Here is a 22,139-nt window from a genome sequence, read left to right on the forward strand (position 1 = left end):
TAAAAATAAAAATAAAAATACAAGTGAATTGCACATATCAAATATGGAGTCTATTGCACCGCTGATTATTAACAAAAAGTATTGCACAGTGAAGTGGAGAGGCACTACAGCTTAGTTGTTCCCCCCTCCTTTGTCCTCCTGTTTCCCCTCCCTCTCCCCTCCAGAGAGAAGTTAAACAGTTTGATGGTGTGTGGGACAAAGGAGTTTTTAAGTCTGTTGGTTCTTGTCTTTGGGAGAAGCAACCTGTCACTGAACAGACTCTTCTGGTTGTTTAAGGCCGTGTGCAGAGGATGCCCAGCATTGTCCATAATGTCCAGCAGTTTCTTTAGTGTCCTTTTCTCTGCCACTGACACCAGAGTGTCCAGCTTCATGCCGACCACAGAGCCAGCCTTCCTGATCAGTTTTTCCAGCCTGGATGAGTCCTTCTTTGCTGTGCTGCTCCCCCAGCACACCACAGCATAGAAAAGTACTCCAGCAACCACCGACTGGTAAAACATCCTCAGGAGCTTCCTGCAGATGTTAAAAGACCTCAGACTCCTGAGGAAGTACAGTCGGCTTTGGGCTTTTTTGTACAGGTGCTCTGTGTTGCATGACCAGTCCAGTTTGTTGTCCACCCACAGCTCGAGGTACTTGTACTTGTTGACCACCTCCACCTCCTCCCCCTCTATCTGAACCGGCAGTGGACCTGCTCTGGACCTCCCAAAGTCCACAACCAGTTCCTTAGTCTTTGAGGTGTTGAGTTGCAGGTGGTTTGTGTGACTCCATGCGACAAAGTTCCTCACCAGACTTCTGTACTCCTCTTCCTGTTCATCCCAGATACACCCCATGATGACTGTGTCGTCTGCAAACTTCTGAATGTGGCATAATTCAGAGTTGTAGCAGAAGTCAGAGGTGTACAGGGTGAAGAGAAGAGGGGACAGCACAGTTCCCTGTGGTGCTCCTGTGCTGCTGACCACAGTGTCAGACGTGATGGTTGTGTGGGTAAATCCCAGTTAATCAGCAGTTTATGAAATAGTCAGACCAGCTGGTCTGGCACCATGTCACTACCATGTCACACTCAAAGTCACCTTTCTTCCCCAGGTTTCAACTTCAGCACATTGTCTTGACTTGTTACATGCCTAAATGCATTGAGCTGCTGCCATGTGATTGGCTGGTTACATATTTGCATTCATGAGAAGTTGAACAGGTGTACCTAAGAAAGGAGCCAGGAGTGAACATATTAATTTCATATTTTCAGAGGCTAAATCCAGCAAATATATATGTATTTGTGTATATGTATAATAATATATGTATAACTATGCATGTGACAAATAAAGAACCATAAACCTTGAAATATGTGTCATCAATAATGGAAGAACTTTAAATTCAAGGCATGATATACTAATTAAACTTCAATGCTACCAAATAATGCAAGTACATATTAAATAATTTAAAAATCCATTTATTATTTCAGATTTTTTCCGCCTTTGTTATACAAAGATGTTAAATAACTTAAATACATTCTTACCAGTCATTTGTGATCTGTTTAAACCTACAAGCTATACACATGAGGTAGAGGAAAATAATTTAGAGTTCCCATAAGACATGAATAAGTGAACATGGACAAAGCTTTGTTGGTGTAATATTATCACAAAGGACAATACATAGCTGGTGTATTTTATCTTTGTTTTACAAGCACAGCACAAATCCTAACAAAAAGTACATGTACATGTAAAGTGACCCAAAGGTGAACAAGTCCATACTGATCATCAGTCCTTTCACAACACCGCTGATTATACAAGATTAAGTTCTATAAAATATTCTTGATAACTGTGATTTTCTTTGCATGCTTTCAGAAACTGCATTACCGCGAGCGAATTAAACCAACTAAAAGTGAGCTGATTTGAATTTTGTTAGGATTTGTTAGTGCTTAGATAACAATCTTGAGATATAAAATGAAATATGTTGATAGTATACACTGCTTCTCGAAGCCTCCACCCCAAAAGGAACAAACACCCAAAAAGAAAACAGAGTAAAAAATACAGGATATAAAATCAATTTAGACTTTGAAGTTATTTACACTAAACACATGCTCATAATATATTTAAAAAATAATTTATCTTTCTTTTCTCTACAACATAGAATTTTGTACATGATCCACTGATGACTAAACAGTGCAGAGTTTTGGATTTGAGAGCGTGGATGACTGTGACATCTAAAAACCCAGCGGACTGCTGCATCATGCTCCTCTTTTCTGGAATAAATTTCTACGCCTATGTACAATCTATAAACAAACAAAAATGCAATCTGTTTGCATTTCCTGTCGTGTCTGTTTTGAATCCGTTCAATAGTAGAGAACCTCACCGTGTTTGGGCCGAGGCGGAGTGTGTGGCGCAAACACACACCAGAAGCTGTGGCGAGCAGGCATTTGTGCTTTGCGTCTCTGCATAGCTATTATGGTTTCCATGTAGCGTGCAAAGTTCTATGTATATGTTTTGACCAGTCTTTATTTGGCATGCCATCTCATATCAAAATGCTTGGAATTCATCTCCTTTAGACAAATAAGCCACGCGCGGTTCTCTTCTTATCAGAGGGAGCTTTGATTTAGATCACTGTGAAACTCCTTTTTAAAAATGCACTGTGCAGCATTGATGATTGAAATCTGTAACCATCTCGTTTCAGCAGCAGTATGCCGTTTCAGCAAATGCTTCACTCATTTATTTAATTTCAATTTGTGTTTCAGATGCTTGTGAGAGTTGAACATGTGCCTCACTTTTGACTCTATACCACAGGAGAAGAAACCTTTGCTATTTACATTTTTTAATAAAAAACAAGAAGAAAAAAAGATTCTGCACTGCACTGTATCCATAAATACAGATCTTTAAATACTTTAAAGGGCTTTTGGGCTTCAGTGCGTGAATGGTGCTATAATACAAAGCTGGGTCCCTCACTCAGTAGTTAATTCACACCAATCTAAAATATGGCCTATAAGGTCCTGTGTTTGATAAGATATAATGTTTCTGAGCGCTAAGTGCTGAGAATATGACAAAAGTTTGTCTGCATTGTTTGTGTGTACAGAGGCATTTCTCATAAAACTGTAATGGAAACAATTTGCATGTTCTTCTAGGTCACGAGAAGAGAAACTAAAGTTATCAGTCAGCTAGTTAGCTTTGCATAAACGCCGCAAACTTGGACACAGCGAGACTGAAATGTGCCCGAAGGTATCAAAAGCCACCTTTCAGTACCTTTAAGGTTCACTGATTAACAAGTTACATCCTGTCTGTTTAATATGTACAAAAAAGCGTAACAAAGACGAGGCGTGGTTTAACTTCCTGGATTAAACAAACAAGATATAGGAGGCCAAACAGTGAGTTTAGAGGTGCTGATGGGCTAATTTTGTTAAAAGTAGCAGTTTCCTCTGTTTCTTTATGATAGGCTAAGAAAAAGCCAGACTGAAGTTTATTATTTCATACCACGCAGTACTTCCTGCAGTGTCAAACCGTCACTCTTGTATGGTGGGGTCAGCATGCTGCGTTGTGTTAACTGTGTCAAAAGGTGCTCAGCAACAAGATGAAAAGGTAAAGTTAACTTATAAAAACAACTTCACTGACTTCAGAAAGAAGACAGCCGATTAGTAAAACGTAGACATAAATTTGCGGAACAATTACACAAATATTAGTTTTATAATAGATCTTTATATTAGCTAAGAGGCTTATGTTTTCATCTTCACTTGAACAAAAAGTCAGTCGCCCCATACTGTTTGAACTTCCACTGTACACACTGCGTGTCAATGTATTTCATATGGCTCAATCAAATTTGAGGAAGCAGAAGACGAAGGAAGAATACGAAATGGCAGGGAGTTAAATTCCTCCAGTTCTCCACAGTTTTCTTTAGAACTTCAAAGTAGATTTAAGCTTCACAAAGCTCTACAATTTTTGATCCGAGTCTCACGTGGGCCTTCTGCTGATCGAGAGATCACCTGTTGCTATGCTTTTGACTGTAATAACAAGGCCGCTGTCATCTCCACCTTGGATTCGGATGCTCTTTCTGGTTTAGTCAAACACATATAGTGGTTTAAGTTATTCCCTGAACACTGGCCGAGAATAGCCTAAACTGACTGGTTTAGTTATCTTCTGTTAATGTATGTACTAACAGCTTCATATTACAATATTACAAAAAAAGAAAAAATTAAAGATATTTTTGTTCCTCCTCATGAAGGAGTAGTCCCAAAGGATCTATAAATTATCCACAGAAAGATGTCAGACACAAGCGTGCTGCTTTCCAAAGGGCCTTGTCAACATGAATCAAAAAGAAAACTGAGCAAGAGCACACAAACAACAAAACATTTGTGTGGTTAGTGGTTTGTTTTAACATAGTTAGATAAGTGGCTTATATAATATCATTACAATATAACTGAATTTATGTACATATATATGCAAACACACAATGTGTGTGAGTGTAAATATGTGCGTGTAGAGTAATTCTTACACCCTGTCTTTTTCCTTTTTTTTTCAGTTTCCGTATATGGTTTTGAATCGCCATAAAAAGTCGTCACTTAATTTTTCTGCTCCCCCCCCCCCCTCACTATCTACCTCATGTTCACATGCTTACAAATACTGTACACACGTAAAAATTGACAAACACACACACACACACACACAATTCCTCTTTGGGCAAAGCCCCAGAAATCAGTCTGTTGGTGTAACTGTCCTTGTGTTGTATCCTCATTAACTGGGCGTTAATCGGTTTTCTTGTGAATTGATGACAAAGATTTTTGTTTTTCTTAAAGGAAAGTGAAAGCGTCTCTCTTCAAGGTAACGCTGTGATAAAGAGCTTGAGATGTTGACCCAGTTGTCTGAGAAAGTTTTTATTCTGCAGGACCTCTGAAACCCAACCCACAGAAATCCCTCAAAGTGCTTATTGCTTCTTGGCTCGCTCCTTTTTTGCTTGCAGAACGCTGCTCCGACACCGAAAGCAAAACTCTGCATGAGAAAAAAAATGCTCCTCTTCAACACAACCACCTTCCTCTGACTGAAAGGGCTGAACGGTGCCCCGTTTACCCCTTGCAGGTGTAGACCTCCTCTCTCTGTGTGCACTGCTTGCATTCAACGTAGCAGCACCAGCGCACCTGGCATTGGCAAGGCCTGGTCACCTCCCTGCTTTGAGTGTTGTGGCCTCGCCCGCAACAGATAGCATCACAGTTTTTGTCCTTGTAGCATTTGCGGGCTGCGGTGCCCGGTGAATATTTGGTGGGTCTACAGAAACTGGGTGAGTCCTCGATGTGGAGCAAGTCCATAGTGCGGGGGATTTGATCGTTCAGGCCGGGCAGGGGCTGTTGTTGTTGTTGCTGCTGCTGCTGCTGCTGCTGGTTGCGGCCCGTGGAGATCTCTCCCTCCCCGGTGGCCTCGTTGGTGGAGCTGCCGACCTTGACGGAGGTCTCGTAACGCTGCTTCAGCTGCTTGCCGATCTCATGGAAGGGCTGGAGCTGCCTCCAACAGGTCTGGACGGTGCAGGAGCCAGAGACGCCATGGCATTTGCAAGTGGTCTCCACTCCAGCCTTGATTACCTGGACCAGACACAGAGCAATACTGTTAGCCACTGAGAACCAGTGAAGGCACACAATGAAAGGTATGCAATTTAACAAGCTTTTGTTTAGCAAACAGAACTTGAAAGAGCCAATTCATTAAAGTATTCTCACAACTAGATGAACTGGGTGGAGTACGGCGGCTTGGGAAGGTTATAGACATATATTTTACATTCATTGCTCTCTTTAATATCATAATTAAAGGGGAAAAACTTCACTTATTGCTTGTGAACTAAAGGAGAACAATGGCGTCTGAGGCTTCTTGTATAAAAGAAAAAGTGAATTATAGTTTGTGGGAGGATTGATTTTGTTATAATAACCACAGATGAAACTTTGATTAAACAGTTGTGGTTATTATGATAAGTGAGGGGAGGTTATGGGTAAGAAGAAGCCACAAAACAATCCATTCAGTCAACTATGGGAACCCTTCATACTTCCTCCTATACTGGGTACTTTGCTAAAATGTGTTTTTTAAGCCCAGAGTTGATCAACCCAGCGCTATAGTGCGGTAATTTTGGCATAACCCAGAGCAAAGTCACGCAAACGTTTGGGAAGAGAAAGAATACCGAAGAAACCGTTTTTTTGTCTTACACAAAATCACACATAATTGCAAGTGAAACAGAGGAATTATCAGCTAAAGAGACCACAACACGTTACTTTAATATCACTTGACCCCCTAGCAGTCAGCCAGAGTTCATTTCTGCATCCACCACAATGTGTAAAGCAGAGTGTGTCCACGAGAATCAATGACAATAACATATTGTCTTATACAGGGTTTGGAAACAATTTACAAATCTTTTCTCAGACTGTGAGAGAGATCGGGGAGCAGGAAGTGCATATTCATCACACCAGCAGGTCAAGAAAATTTGATAGGTCAGCCTTTAAAATGTCGGGGGGATGCAGAGGCTCGCACATTCCAATATTGTCCTCGGCGTGGGAATTCATCCTGAGCGAATGCGATACACCTCGCTACACGTGCAAATTACGAAAAGAAAAAAACAAAGAAAGAGCCAAAACAATGTTGTAAATCTTTTATCACAAATAAAATCTCCAAGGAGACTGGATTTAGGAGAGCCAAGTTGAAAAGGAAGAGCTCGCATTCGTTTGGGGGAGAGTTTTATATCTGTTAATATTTGGGAAGTGTGCTTTAGCTGTAATTCATTTTGAAACCAAAATGAAAAAGGCCACAAGAGGCACAAAGCACAGTAAAAGAAATATATTCCAGACCATTAGTTTGCTTTGGCTTGACATATTAGGAGCATTTATTCTGCTATTAAAAACACTTCCAAGATGAAAAACCCATATTTGCTCACCACAAATTCTACCAGAGCACAAATTAGACTCTTAGCCTATCTAATCTGAGAGAGAAAACCAAATATTGACTAATGAACACTTTTAGATTTCACTAAAATTTACAGCAGCATTACTCTGGGTTTCTTTTAAACTTGTGTGTTGGATTTTTGAAACACTTCACAATTTTCAATTGATTTTCAGGTCCCATCTGGTGATCCTAATTACATATTTGGAGACAGTTAAGATGGAGCCCTTTGAGTCAAACAGCAGTGCTGTAATGTTTAAACTCCAGTACAAAAGCAAAAGCCAAGATATGGAAATGCAGTGTATCCGGGATATGGCGCAAAATGAATCGGTACTTCACATTAATGTTTGCCGACAAAAAGAACTCAGAGTATATTGTATTAATGCTATTTTCCCATCGTTTAAATGATTCATACAAGCAATTAGCAAACCTTTCTGTTTACATAATGTCTGTCTCGCCATATGAACTCTGACCCTCTTCAAACTTTAGTGTGTTTCCTAGTTAGATTCATGTGTATGGAATAACTCAAAGTCTGTAGAAATTGCAGCGTTAATAAAAGGCGAGTGAAGCTGACACTTTGGGTGAATATACTGCTATGAAATTAGAGTTTGATAAATCTTACTTTGACTGTTACTCCTTAAAAGTTTTCCAACATCGCTGACATGTAGATGAATAACTGTCACAAATTAATATGAAGTCGAATTTAATGTTTTCAATAAATTATTAGCTAATATTGTTGCTGTAACAGACCATCATACACTTCTAAGACGCAACAATGTCGTAGAAGGAGTTGGAGATCTGAGATCAAAGCAGCAGATGTTGAGATATTTGCTTTTGTTGCGTCGGCTGACTTTTGGCTCGAAGCACGGGTCAAGCTCCAGAACGAATGAATCCCCCATTTCCCATGGTGCAGCTAGATCGTGTCTTTGGTTAGACCAAGTAAGTAAATAGTGCTATCGGTCGGTACGTCATGACCATTTGACGCACTTACCTTCATGCCCACGTTCGTATTGTGCATGTCCACACGTGCACGTAGATCCTTGTTCGAGCGTTTGCCCAGGAAGTCCTTGACAAACTTGTTTGCGTATTTGAGGTTGTCTCCGCAGCCTCCCCACTGCCACGCCTTACGGTTCTCCAGGTCGGGGGCCTCGTCGCATGTACAGCGCTCCATGCGTCCTGCGCTGCAAGCTTTGGCCATGGCATGAGTTAGACCCGCTGAGGAGATGGCGTACAAGAAGGCCGTCTCTTTAAATCCTAGAGAAGCCCGATGGAGAGTGGCAATTGGGAGACAGGAAAATAAAGGGTTTTCTAAAGAGTTGGCTCACTCACACATTGGGTTTTAAGTACACAAGAATAAAATGCATATTCAAATGGGAAGAAAAGCAGTAATAATCACCTCTTTTTAATATGTTGGCTCGGTGGCGCCCCTCTAAGGTGCAGTTCCACCTCTCAAAGCGGAATTGGTACTGGCATTCTAGGGCGCTCATGGTGATGGCCTCTCTTAGAGTCTCCGCCACGCCCGGGTCTCGTCTGCACATCCTGCGCTGCTTCTTTTCTAGTTTGAGCCGGTCACACAGCTTGAAGTGGGCCCTGCCTATGCTCTCCTCTGGTAAAGAGTTCAGTGGCAGGACAGACAACGGTTCATTACCTGTCAACCTGGAAGAAAACATCACAAGCCATTTGGAAACAGAAAGATACTGGGATTGTCTTGATAAAGTATTCAGACAGAACAACAGGATACTGACCTTCCTGAACAAACAAAAAGTAGCAAAGCTATACTGCATAAACAGCACAGGAAGCACAGCTGCTCACATAATGCTCAAAAGTTTGGTTAATGTTCAAATGAATTCAGCTGTTCAGTGGTTAATGTTCAGGGGAATTCAACATTTGCTGGAGATTGAGATCAACTCTCGGTGGAGGTCTGAGTAAAGAGCAAATTCTCTGCAGTGGTGGAAAAGTCAGGTTTACCATGTAATTTTTTTGAATTTTGGATACCTAAAAATCCTGTTGTAGAACAATGGAGTTATAATTAGCTTTTGTTTTAAAGCAAAGGAGAAACAAATTATACTGTTAGCATTTTTGTGAGTAGTTTTTATCCACAGGGAAATTTAAAAGAAACGGGGCACTTAATGTAAGAGTGCCTTTGGAGTACTTTCAAAAAAGAAAATGTACTCAGCAACTTTAGGTTATTTCAGAAGCAGGTAAATCAATATCTCTGCCCCTTATAAGGAAGTACACAGTATTATTAGTGGTGTGGGCTGTATTATAGATCAGACCTCCTTTATTTAAAAATACCTGTAGTTGTAATTAGTTTCTCCTCTCCTTTAAAACTGAAAAAAGGTTACTTACTATGTTATTTTAGTGTAGTGACATTTTAAGTACCAGTAGGAACACAAATCTTTGTACTGACAATTGCAACCTATTCACAAAGATTTACATGGGCAACTGGACCGTAGGTTATGGGCTGTATATTGAAGTTCTACCAAAAGTTCCTGAAATCAATTTTTTTCCATTTTACAGCAATAAACTTCCAGCATCAGCTGCATACTGACCACTTTAATACTGCCGTACGAGGTTATAATGTGCAGATAACAAGGCATTCAGTTAGTGTGGGGACATTTTAAACATTTGTATTCTGTGATCGTGTCTGATGTGTTACAGTAAAACAGTAGCCAGCAAATGGTTGGTTAAATATTTATACCAGATCCTTCAGATGGGTGGCAGGTTGTACCTCGCTGTACAGATTTAAACATGGCACACAGTATTGCTGCTGTCATTATAAATAGTCTTATATATCGTATAAAAGTCTTTACATCTGAAAATCTAGACTTTCTGTAGGGGACATAAAACGTGGTGATCTTTTTAGTTCTGTGTTTCTGTCCCAACTCACTCTGGGCTAAACTCTCATTTATGATGTCATCAAGGGGTTTCACTTAGGGGCAGACTGGAACAGCAATTTGACTCCACACCACTCTGTTCATGCAAATTGTAATCGAGTACTACCTGGTGATCAGGCTTTTTACTACATAATTATTATGTCAAAAGATTATTGGACATCCACTTTGGAAACTGGAAAGAATGTTGGTGGTGAAAGTGTCGGTATCTACAAAGAAAAAAAATGAAATAAAATAAACTCAAGAATAAACAAAAGAACAACTAGTTAATTCATGTGCTCTTTTATTATGTGATGTTGACATAATATTGTTATCTGATTTGACATAATGCCACGGTTATCATTAATTATGGTATGTAGCAAAACCCCGTCACTGAAACTGGCCCATTTATCTGGAATAAATGTTAACAACATTATAAACACAATGGGACCAACCAGCCAATCTCAACACTGAGGTTTTCAGGTATGCTAACAGTGCTCTCAAAATGCCCACAAAGAAAACCTTGAACTCTGCAGCTTTATTTTTTGACAAACAAAAGTATCAAACAAAATCCCCCGAAACTGAACTTAAGATACACCGCCACAAGAAATGTGTGTGTTTAAGCTACAGTCCACCCAGACCCAGACCCTTTTTTTTAACCTTTTATATTGACCATCCTTTAAAAGGATGGTCTTCTTCTTAACAGGTGTTACCTTCTTAACAGGTGTTACCTGTTAAGAAGCACTCCCTTGCAGAAAGCGAGAATGAGCAGATTCAAGTGCACATCTGTGCAAGTCTTTGGGGTGTGAACTCTGATGCTAAGCATGCTGTGGAGATGCATGCAGTCTGCAGGAGTCAAGGGTGTCTGAGAGGTCTGTCAACTCACTCCTGTTTGCTACATATAATGTAGCAAACAGTCAAGATGACTGTTCACAGTAGCCCAAAGTGGCCCTTAGGCTACTGGGAAATGACACGGTGCTCCAGACAGCCAATGGTTAAAGTTAATCCCAGCGCTCTTGATGAAGAGAGTACAAGTTAGAAATTATATTTTTAAATAATGCTTAAACAAAATTTGTTGTTTATTATTACGCTCAGCAACATTTATGAATCAAACAAAGGCAGACCATCAGGAATGAGCTTAAGACTCTAAGAACAACTGCATAAACGAGGCACCTGTATTCATCCTACGGCTGCAAAGTACTTTAAATACAGCAAGCAAGAATTTTGATTCTAAACATGGTATGGAGAACATGTGGCAGACTTGCACTCCTTTCGTCCGTTTATTTAGGGGATGCATATATAAAACACAAAGCGGGGACTGCCACATAGCTGGCAAAACCTATAACCAGCGTTCTGAGGTTGTGATGGAGAGCGCAGGGCATTACTTTCATAAACACACACGGGGGACATGACTGTCAGCCTGTGACCATTTTGGTCACACCAACTGACAGACTGGCACCCTAGTTGTTCATTATGTGTAATTTCTGGCCTCCTTTACACTGTTAAAGTGAAACTGAAGAATAAATGGATTTACTGAACTCACAAAATGCACAAGCTCTCTGGCCTGTGTGCTTTTTGCAGCCGGACTTCAGACTTTTGAAGGATACTTGTGCAAGGAGCGACACCGTATTTATCAATGAGATTATTTATCAATGACCTGGACTCCTGGCATTCAGTGTAGGCTGAATTTTCCAGTGCACTAAGGCACTAAGGATTACAGCTTGCACATGTCAACACCAAGGCACAACATCTGAAAAAGCGTACTTGAGAGACAGTAAAGAATTATTTTATTTTGAAAAGAGAGCAATCGGAACTGCATTTGCCAATGTTTGCTGCTTTCAGCTGTGATGACAAAACACATTTAGTATTTAAGATTAACACTTTAATCCTTCATATTTCCACTATCACAGCACTAATATACCAACAGTCATAAATTGTTGTCCATCCGTTCCTGGTTGCTAAAAGTATGCATACAGCCAAACCAATTAAAAGAAGTCCAACTTTATAACTGTGAAGTGTAACCGCAGCAAATGGGAACGTTGCCTCACAGTTTACTACAGCCAAGCAGTCTGAAAAGAAGATGGAAATAAATTCTGCAATATTTTTGTAAAGGTGCAGAGCACCTGCTCACTGTCTACACCTGGTTAGTTAATGTACCAGAAGCGTTGATTCGCATTACTCACATTTTAGACTTCTTTATTATTTTTCAGAGAATATTCTGTCACCACTCATGATCACTTGAGTCACGAACAGAAGGTCACAGGATTTATTCAACACAAGATTTGTTTTATTAAGTCCAATAACCGACTGAAATGTTTCCCCTCGAGTGCTCAATTTAATATCAGTGAACTTAATAGTTCACAGATGTTATTTGATATTTTTCTTTACAATAAATTCATAGTCTGGTTGAGAATCCGTGTAGTCAAATCAAAAAAGGAGTCCTCGGGGTTTGCTTTCAGAATGGCTCGAACGGTTTTCTTTTTGCAAAGTGTGTTTGCCTATTCTTAACTTCTCTGACAGCAAGTTCAAATGGAAACCTGGCAAGCTGTGTCTTGACAGAGATCGCCCTCCCAACACACTTGGAGAATAAGAAAAATGTATGGTTTGAGGCGTACGCAGTGAGGCAAAGGGTGTCTTTCTCTGAACAACTGACATTTTCCTCTAAATTGTTTCACGCTTTGTTAAGACACTCTGATTGCAATGTCAAGGAAACAAACATAAAATCTCTAAACAAACAAATCCAACGTGCCTGACGTGTCGCGTACGATTGCCAACCTTTCCTCAGCACTTCTTTTGCAAGCGAATGTCAGGGATTGAATAACGCTGCGGAGCAAAGAACCTGTCATGTTAAAGAACATGTAAGACTTTTTTTTTTAATGCACACAACATTTTGCTCATGCAAATGTCTGGGAAGGAACGCAGAGACATCGATTAAGTGTACTGCTTTGGAAAGACTGCTAATGGCAGCTGAAATATACAAATACCAATATGCTGTGGACATTCCTCAGAAAGACATGCACAGTAACACGTATCAGCTCAGACCTTCCCAAACCCCTACATGCCTGCAAGTATTAGAACGACAGGCCTCAGATGCCTCGGTAACGTCTACTTGTCTGAGACAAAAACGATGGTAAGCGTGAACCTGGAGGGAAGCCAAAGATGACACGACACTGATCTCAGCACCGCTGTCTCTTTTTCAAAGAAAGGTGGGGGTTTTTCTAGCTAGTTGCAAAGAAAGCCTGAGGGCAAAGCGAGGAGGAGACGGACATTCGAGCAGAGAAATACTTCTTCACATCTCTGGAGAAGAAACTACTGGCCAAAGCTCACTCTTGTGCAATGTTTCCACTCTGTGGCAGACGAGAACGCAGTCAAATAGTATCGCAGATGTACCGTGCTTTATTTTCTTCTATATTTTAAAAAAAAAATGTTTACAAATGGATGCACTTTTTAATACTTGAGGAGAGGAGTTGTTCATTTTAATCCGATTCAAATTCGCTGGATTCAAGATAATATTTTCCCTGGATGAAGGACAGTGACCCCTGCTATCACACAAAAGGGTCGCACACATTCCAATAAGATGATCTGAGAAAATAAATAAATAAATAAATCACACTGCTGTTTGCTGAAGAATGAACTCATTCAACTCGCTAAGAGGAAAAGAATTGGATAAGAGTCAACCTGGGTCAATCATAAAGTCGACTCTGAGACTCGGACAAAAAGGAGTAACTGGAGTCTTCCTGCAACGGTAACAACAATCGCTCGCTCCATGAGAGCGTTTCTTAAAAAATATGGGACCACTTTTTCTAGAATAAATGTAATTCACAGAAAAGCTCAAAGGTGAACGACGCAAAGACAGCTGCTAATATACCGTGTAGATATCCAATTTTTTAAAGTTGCCTATAATTAACCTTGTCTGATTCGTGTTCACATCAACACATCCAACAGTTTTCACTCCTACGTGTCGTTTATATCACGTCCATTAAAAGCATCCATCCTGAATCCACGTGATTATCACGAAACGTGAGCGCTTCAAAGCAACGCGCACGCATCTTCGCAGTATCTTCCCCACAGTGAATAAGAAAGCACGAACATGTGTTTTCACATCACGGCCCATTTTCTGTCGTGTTTTTGTTTGAGGTGTTGGCACAGCAACACCAATTACACACGGAATATAACACCAACATATAAAACTCATTATTATCCCATGTGAGGTGGGATTCCTGCTGATGTTTGCTCAGCTTTGCTTTTTCCATTCACACTCTTGCCTCTACACACTGTGCAGACATCACTGACCTACTCTCACGCTGCACCTCCTCCACTGTCTTTCACTTGGTAACAGTGCAGTTTGTTTAGTCCTTTCTCTCCACCTGTCAGCACCTCCCATTGCCCGTGACATTTACTTTATATACATTTTCCAATGCAGCGGGTTCAGCGAAAACGGCTCATTTCACGCGGCGGAGCACGACAGTCAATCCTTCAAGGAAATCATTGACTAACTCTAAACTTTGCTATCATCACTCGCTCTCTGACTTTACATTGCACTCCTGGAAGTGACCCTCAGCTGGTAATTCTGCTCTTTCTTTATTAGTAAGGTATGTAGACAGCTAAGGATACCTACTATCTGTCATAGTCAGAAAAAAATCCTATTACTTAAATGTGCTAGGCCTAAACAAATTCTTTCTCAGACTACAAACGCAGCTTGTTAATTACTCGTGGTGCTCATGTGCCCACAGAGACATATATTAACAGTCTCTGTATAGACGTTAATCTCAAGAGTCTAAAGTTGAAAACCTTAGAAAAAGTAAATCTAAATCAAGCAAACACGCCAAACATCTGGTTGTTAAATAAGAGGTTATTTTCTCCTTTTTGTTAATGTGCGTTTGCATTTTGAACAGTTGGCGGTCAAACAGAAATTTTTGCTGACGATACATAAGAAGGGATGAGTCTTAAAGAATTAAGAGAATGTACAGGGCTCGAGCTGCGGCTCTGTATGGATGCTTTCTATGTTAGGATCTGCAGCCTCTGTAGGAGATATCCATATTCAGTAAACGTGATATTACAGATTGCTGACCTAGTGTGTAATCACCCCCTGGAGATAAGAAAACCACCTGCTGAGCAATATCATTGAAAATATGTTTTCTTAATTAAAACAACAAGTTAATACAGTAAAACAAACAAAAAAAAAACTTTCAGTTTTCTGTTTTTTGGGGCAAGAATTCACGCAGCTACACGCATGGATCTATGTGCACACGCACGTGGAGTCTTACAAGCTTAAGTCAACACCTACAAGTTGTGGCTAAATGCGCCCAGACAGGGAAAAAAAAAAAAAAGCACAAAAGCCACAATTTCTCCATCAGCCTCAACTTGCAGGTTGTGTGGTCTACTGTCTCCTAGATCACAACCAACCCCCCTCCTTCTTCTCCTCCTTTTTTCCCCTTTTCTCCAAACTTCCCCTATTCCCACTGGTCAGTTACTCTAAACGAATGTCAATCATTCCAACCCAGCTGTTGGCTCAAAACAAAACGGTCTCTAGACAAAACTATTGCCGTCTACGACCTTAACCTACACAAGACAATGATAGACGTGAACATGTGTCCTGGAAAAATTTAACTGTAATGAAGACAAACTGCCGTGCTCACCTGATATTAATATGTGCAACGTAAGAAAACATATTACTCTGAAACTCTGAGTTTTTGCAGTAAATTAGGCTTACCATCGGAGATCCCTTTTTTCTTTTCCTTTCACTTTTTCCTGCTGCCATAACAGCATTTAAAAATGCTCCTTTTGTGGGGGGGGGGGGGAAGAAAGTTGTGTGCTTTTCTCAGAAATGTTGGATGAACTTCAGACCACCCTGCCCAAGTCCCATCTGGTGTATCCCAGGCCATGCCAGAGGTAGTAGGAATGTGAGCGTGTGTAGTGTTTTCCCACTGGCCCTCTCTAACCATTGCTGACAATGTGCTCCACAGCTTAGACATGAATAATTGGAGAAACCATGTATCAGTGTCGAATGACTCTCTGGTTGCTGTTGTCCACCTCCAAGAAGAAGTGTAAGAGAAGAAATCCTACACTGACCTCAGGCATTTTCTCCATGGTGAAAGAAACTGTTAATTCCCCGAATCATTAAAACAAAAAATGGGGGAAAGAGTAAACGATTGTGTATATGGCTAAGATAAGATAAGTCCCTAGTTGAAAGCGCTGGGTGTTGTGATTGCTTCTAACAAGCTGTGACTGACACAGTGCAGTAACACGACAAAACAAAGTGGTACTGGCCTGGGACTTAAGTAAGTCATTATTAGTTGAGTAATGAGCCTTTCTGCGTAGTGGGAATGTCGTGCAATGTCTAGAAGTACTGCTGTTCACAAAGCTAGGGGGGAAGTCCGCTATCTTGTATGACTTAACAGGATATGACCCAAAGTTATGTCATCTGCTGTCGTTTCTGGTCATTTACAACCCACAGAGGGTATGTCAGACTACTCCCATAAAGTATCTGAAGGAGACAGGACTCTGATATTTTAAATGTATATGATACTACGCATGGGTAATAAGTTTCGCTAGAAAATACTTTTGTTTTACAGGTCAAAAAAGTAGGAAAAGGGGAGAAAAAAATCGAGTGTCCAGCCTAACTTTTTAATCCACGACTGTGAATGTGGAAGCTGGTAGCCGAGTGGCAGCACTATAGGATCTGGCCCTGGGAATGGGAGTGCGGGGCATGGTAAGAGGTTTAACTGCTATGTGAGAACTCGAGGCTTCTAAGGTCAGCAGCTCAGTTATAGTCACTGTGTGACTGGCACAGATTGGGCGTGCAGCAGTGTCCGCATGACTCCCCAGTTCTAGCCCACACCATGGCACAGAGTAGCCCTGTACCAGCGCACCGACACACCAAACACACTCAGGCACACATACTGTACTCGGCTCTCACCGATTCCACGTGCTGAACCACACTGTGGCTATTTGGTGAGACTTTAAGGTCAGAGAAATTCAGCAAAGCAGATACAAACACAGTACTTTTTTTTCCCACATATAACATGTTATTCCTTTAAATCTCGTTTCAAATATTAAAGCCCAAATACCTTTTGTCACAGCATTTTTTCAAAGTTAAAGACGCGAAGTGTCGATTGACCGCGTCTGACAAAGATTTTTTCGGCTGTTTTTGTGCTCACTCGTGACTCGTATATCAATGGGAGTGAGAAAAGTTTGACTCTTGACAAGTGCTTGATGATTAAAAAAGCAGCTGAACGTCATGCGAATGGGTCACTTTCAACGTGAAATGAAATCTGCCCCAGGGTGAATCGCAGAACGTCTTCCGTGCCTTGGCCTGTTCACGTCAGTGTGTGTCTCACTGTGTCCATTCTCAAACTAATATTCTGGCTTTATGGATAAATAAGCCTTTTGGGAGAATCTTAGAGTATATAAGCACACCCATCCCAGTGAAGCATCTGAGTGCACATCAGCTTAGTTTTCTACATGATCGTGTTTATGCAAGATAAACTCAGGTTACCCTGCAAACAGGTGGATGATACTGAAAAAAGGGTTTTATGCTGACTGCTGCAGAAATAATCTGTTTGATTTTTTTTTTTTTTAAAGACACTAAATGTATCAAAATCTATTTTTCTTGGATATGATAAAAGCAGATATTCTCTGGAAGGCCAAAGTTTTAAGTGAGGGTTTTGACAGTCTGCTAATCTTGGCACGTGTGAGGTGCCATGTCTCTTCTATCCCCACAAACTATGCAGAGAAAACTGGCCTGTGGTCAAGGATGGAAAACACAGGACATAGTGGTCACACTAACTAGCATCATCTCATCAATGCCTGACCACTAAAAGTGTCTTGAGTCTATATTAGTTTTCCTGTTTTGCAAATTGCCCATGTCTCCAGCTCCATCTGCAAAGATCATCATATGTTTGCATTTTAACCAAGAAGATTTTCCTCTCTGTATCTTCAAGCTATCCATCAATGAAATGTACGCCTGGACCTGCTGCCCTTTTATAATCAAGCGCCTCTTAATTGTGGTCTGTTTGGCATCCTGATGACACGAGAACTGTACCTCCTTCAAATGTGAGCACGCCAAACGCATTTTAAAAGCCTCTCCAAACCATTCAATCTTCAAAAATATCCATCACAACCATGTTATTACACAGTATGAGCCCCATCAGGGGCTACCGAGCTCTTCTTAACAAAGGTGAGTACCAAGCTCTGTAATTACAGACGGTTCAACCCATAAAATCAGCAGCTACACTATGCATCTTCCAGTTTAAAGACATGTAAATGTGTGCAAAAAAAAAGTACAGCTTTGCTCTATAAGCTTAAGTTCAAAGACATTTTGAACCCATCATGCAGGATGACCACAAGTGGGCATAAGCCAAGTAAATTTTGCACTACATTTACATTTAATGTTTTCACGTTTTGTCTCCTATTTATACACAAGAAAGAGCTGATGGAAGACCATCCTGCACTCTCAGACAGTACTGCACCACCATGTGGTACCCACTAACATAGCAGGACTCCAGAAGGATGTAACAGGGTACAGAGCTCAAAGCAAAGCCTGGCTTAGCTCAAATCTGGATGTATCAAACAAAAATATAAAGAAAACAAAACTCTCTTTTAAGAGGGACAAGCGGTCAGCTATCTAAGCTTCCAGGTTCGCGTGATCTCACTACACTACACTGTCAAGAGAATCCTATCTTCTTGGCTCATGCTAAAGTGATACCCTTTGAGGTGTGGCTATAGCCACAGGATATCCTATGTAGTTGGGAAATCCCTCTATCAACGGTGCTCCCCGCCCTGCTGCACGTCAGGGCTAATCAGTCCTTAAGGCCTGGTAATGAGACGCTTGCCACCACTGTCTGCCAGGCAACGCCAGCCTGAGCCCGCACTAACTCTGCTCCTTCTAATGAGTGGTAATCACCCAGAAGCTCCCCACAAACCACTGCAGGGATGCCAGCACGCACATAAGGCAGGCAAGCCAGAAGACAGGAGGGATGGGGGGGAGGAGGGAACCAAAGGAAATGGTTAGATGGAGCTGCTTAAAAAACAATTTTTAACATTTTTGCACTGTGCTCAAGAAGTAAGGCTCCTTTGAAACGTAAAAAAAAATGCCGTTTGATACATGCCAGGAACTAAGTCAGCAAAATGATAAAATCCTCAGACGGGCTGCACACTGAAGAAAAAAGAAAAGAAACATCACTCCTCCTCAATAAATTTACACACATCCCATTTGCTATCCTGTTGCTCTTGGCTTACTGCCTCACTTAATGGAGTGCTGAAAACAATAATTGCATCTGAAAGGAGCTCTGCTCTTCAGGATCAAACCGATGATAGAGATTTTAAGGATATTGCAGCAATTAAATAGCAACCGCTATATTTGCTTCTTCCGGATGCTGCGGCGCGTCTGTGATTAGTAAATCCCAGTTGCATGACTGTGGGCAGCCTTCCTGTATATGTCGCATGTGTGCTAAAGAAAAACAAACCCTTGACTCAGTGTAAGGACTCACACCCAGCACAGTTTACAAGACCGCAGAATGACAAGCCTTTTACCAAAACTTAAATTTAAACCAACAGAGTCGTCTCAGAGAGCACTCTAAGCCCTCACGGGGTCACCTGAGCAAACAAATCATCCCCTTTGCTGACAGTTAACGCCATATCTGATCAAGGTGCTGTAACCTTAAGGTAAGTAAGGCAAGCTCAGTGAGCATCTCCAATTCAAGCTCTAATGATAACGGATTTAGCAGAACCAGCACCTGCCACAACAGGCTGAGGGAAAGAAAATGAGTGTTCACATTCTTGTGGCAAAGGATGACAATTTAAGCGGGTGCTTGGCTACGCCAGGAATCCCACCCCACCCTCAGCTACAGCAGACTAGAGGCAGGAGAGATTGTGTTTATGTTACACTTATGCTCCACCGCACTTTGGAAATTGGGTATGCAACATTGACCCTCTATTTTGAGTAAATCAGTACCCAGGGGGCCCTAAGATGCCTCGTGCTCATGGAATATTTATTTGAACAGGTTTGTGTTAGCATGTCCCCCGGTCAAAGCTGAGCAAGACTGTGCTGGAGTGTCATCGGTGTCGAGTTTCTGGGAAGCCGGCCACGGGGCAGTCACATTTTGTATCTGTGTCACCTGCGCAGGCTCTTTCAGTATGTTTCATGTTCCTCAGCAGCAAGGCTAAATCATTCACTGACACTCATTCATATTCCTTTCTCCCTGGGCCACAGAATAATAAATCTGGAGTATTGTAATACCACATGTCTCTCTGCACTACACATGCCACAGATAGAGAACAGACTGACATAGGTAATTGAAAGCAAGTGCTAACTGAATAAGTAAATATGCATTACCATTAGAACCATTAGGGCTGATTTTGGTGCCAATTTGGCACGTCATCTTTAATACAAGTGCCTGCCAAAGGGCGACACTGCAACAGGAGGGGAGACAGAAACAGAGAGCAGTGATACGTTTGTCCTTCTAATGCAATTTTAGAAATGAATTGAAACCAAAGACCAAGAGGCAGAGAGAGAAACTACTTGATACGTGCATGAGTATGACATGATGATGCTTTGCTCAGAAGGGGCTGGGATATTTCCATCACACGGAACTACTGCAGGTGTCATACAACTTGCTTGCATCACCCAGTTTCCAAAATTAGTGCCAACACTTTGTGCAACACTCCACCACCACCCCCCAACAAAGAAAAAAATATTACCCAGACATCTGAAAAACAGTTACTGTGAGATACATAGCGTTTTACTACTTCCAAAACTTATTTTTGCCTTGACTCAATAGCGAATACATACTATTCAGATAACATTTGCCTCCAGGAGAATGTAAAACCCACTTCAACAGGTCGGCAGGTCTGACATACTAGGCTAATGGGCCCTTAGGGGACAGTTCTTGTGCTCTCTTGCAGATTCACATCAGTTCCCAGATCGCCTAACACTCCTGGATCCTGCACAACACCCATACCTACCATAAATTTGACTCTGCTGGCAAAGCTTCAAGTGTCATCACTCTGCAGTCTACAACCGTTTGTCTCTGTGTGTCTGTGTGTGTGTCTACCCTGTAGGGGAGCACTAACAGCACCCATCAACAGAGATATTTGTAGATAATACAGAAAAGCACCAAGATCTTAAATGTGTTTAATGTGCATTTCCACTTGCACAGGTACATTCCAGTCTGTGGGTTTCTTTTCGGATTAAAGCTCTCCAGCTCCAGGTGAAATATGGCTGCGGTCCCACCTGACATGCTGACCTCATTTGAATGACCTTGGCTTCCCAGCACTGTTAATGTTCTTCTGTAACTAAGACAGAAAAGGAAGCTGAGAGTGCAGAGCGTACGAGCAAGCAAAGTGCAGCATGAGTAGCCACTCTGAAGTGGAGGTCATAGTGGGCTACACCTAAAATCCAAGGCGTTCCCTGGGAATGACTTACTTTGAAATATACACCCGTGTGCGCTTTCTAAATGAAACAATGTTAAGTGCGGGACACGATTCACGAAACGCGTTTCAGATTAATTTCCTGACACGTGTTCCAGCTGTTTTCGTTTCTCCCGTTTTTATCTGATGGAGGTAGCAGAAGAAGAAAAAAACTGCCAGAGTTGTGTGATGTTTTTGCTGGATGGGGGGATTTTTTCTGTGCAAGCTGAGCAGACGTTTCGGCCACCAGTTCAGTCAGTCAGATCGCTTTATTGTTACCAGCTGTTGAGTCTGAGGCATATACACTCACCTTTCGGCTCCACGGCTGTTTTCAGAGTCGACTAAGGATATGATTTTACAAGTGTTTCAGCAAAATAACCCCTTGACCGCTACCTGCCACTCAAACGTGCCGCGCTCACTGTACAGTGGGCGCTGGCTCAATTGTCAGGGAAAGAATGGAGGGGAGGGGGCTCTCACCGGTCAAAATCATACATACTTCCACCTATATTTATTAGATTATATTTGATTTAATGTCATTCTAAGATAACCCCCACACTGCTACTTTTTTTAAATTAGCAGCACCTTCACTGAGGTAAATTCTTGAGCAGACAACCGGCTGCACACACCAGCTGCGAGGCCTCCAGGTGATACCTCGCTGACCCGAAATCAGTGCTTTAAAAAAAATAAACTTCCTTAGTCCACTTTCTAAACTCACTAAAGAGTTTTCAGTGACTTACGACATTTAAAAAAAATTACCTGCTTTGAACCAATCAAATCAATGAAAAGTAGCATCATGGACTTAACAGTGCGTCTGTCATCTCTTACCCGAAATATGCTATGGTGGGTCCAGGCAAGTTGAGAAGATACACTATAACTGTGAACGATAACCATCCCAGGAGTAGGTGTCCATCCAGCATTTTGCTGCGGCTCCAGGGCAGATCATTTCGTTTCTCCTGAGTAGCTGTGTAAAATCCCT

At 41.4% G+C, this 22,139-nt stretch overlaps 1 protein-coding gene across 1 annotated transcript; it reads right to left on the reverse strand.

Annotated features, from left to right (window-relative positions):
• Positions 1 to 4,562: 4,562 nt before the first annotated feature.
• On the reverse strand, positions 4,563 to 22,115 carry wnt9a (wingless-type MMTV integration site family, member 9A). Its single transcript, XM_006786334.3, has 4 exons — positions 21,989 to 22,115; positions 8,278 to 8,537; positions 7,873 to 8,135; positions 4,563 to 5,545 (listed from the first exon to the last, which is right to left on the reverse strand). The coding sequence occupies exons 1-4, from the start codon at positions 22,078 to 22,080 to the stop codon at positions 5,036 to 5,038; spliced, it is 1,125 nt and encodes a 374-aa protein (XP_006786397.3). The 5' UTR covers positions 22,081 to 22,115; the 3' UTR covers positions 4,563 to 5,035.
• Between the last annotated feature and the right edge of the window lie 24 nt (positions 22,116 to 22,139).

This window comes from Neolamprologus brichardi, chromosome 18 (genome assembly GCF_056152115.1).
Source record: "Neolamprologus brichardi isolate AB-2024 chromosome 18, ASM5615211v1, whole genome shotgun sequence".
Lineage (NCBI taxonomy): Eukaryota > Metazoa > Chordata > Actinopteri > Cichliformes > Cichlidae > Neolamprologus > Neolamprologus brichardi.

Bases quoted from the DNA above. Each gene is read 5' to 3' on its own strand.
- wnt9a (XM_006786334.3), bottom strand. From the start codon at position 22,080: ATGCTGGATGGACACCTACTCCTGGGATGGTTATCGTTCACAGTTATA. The intron at 8,136-8,277 runs GTGATTATTACT...GGGCTTCTCTAG, and splicing joins AGCCAACATATTAAAAAGAG to GATTTAAAGAGACGGCCTTC. The intron at 5,546-7,872 runs GTAAGTGCGTCA...TGTCTGGTCCAG, and splicing joins ATACGAACGTGGGCATGAAG to GTAATCAAGGCTGGAGTGGA.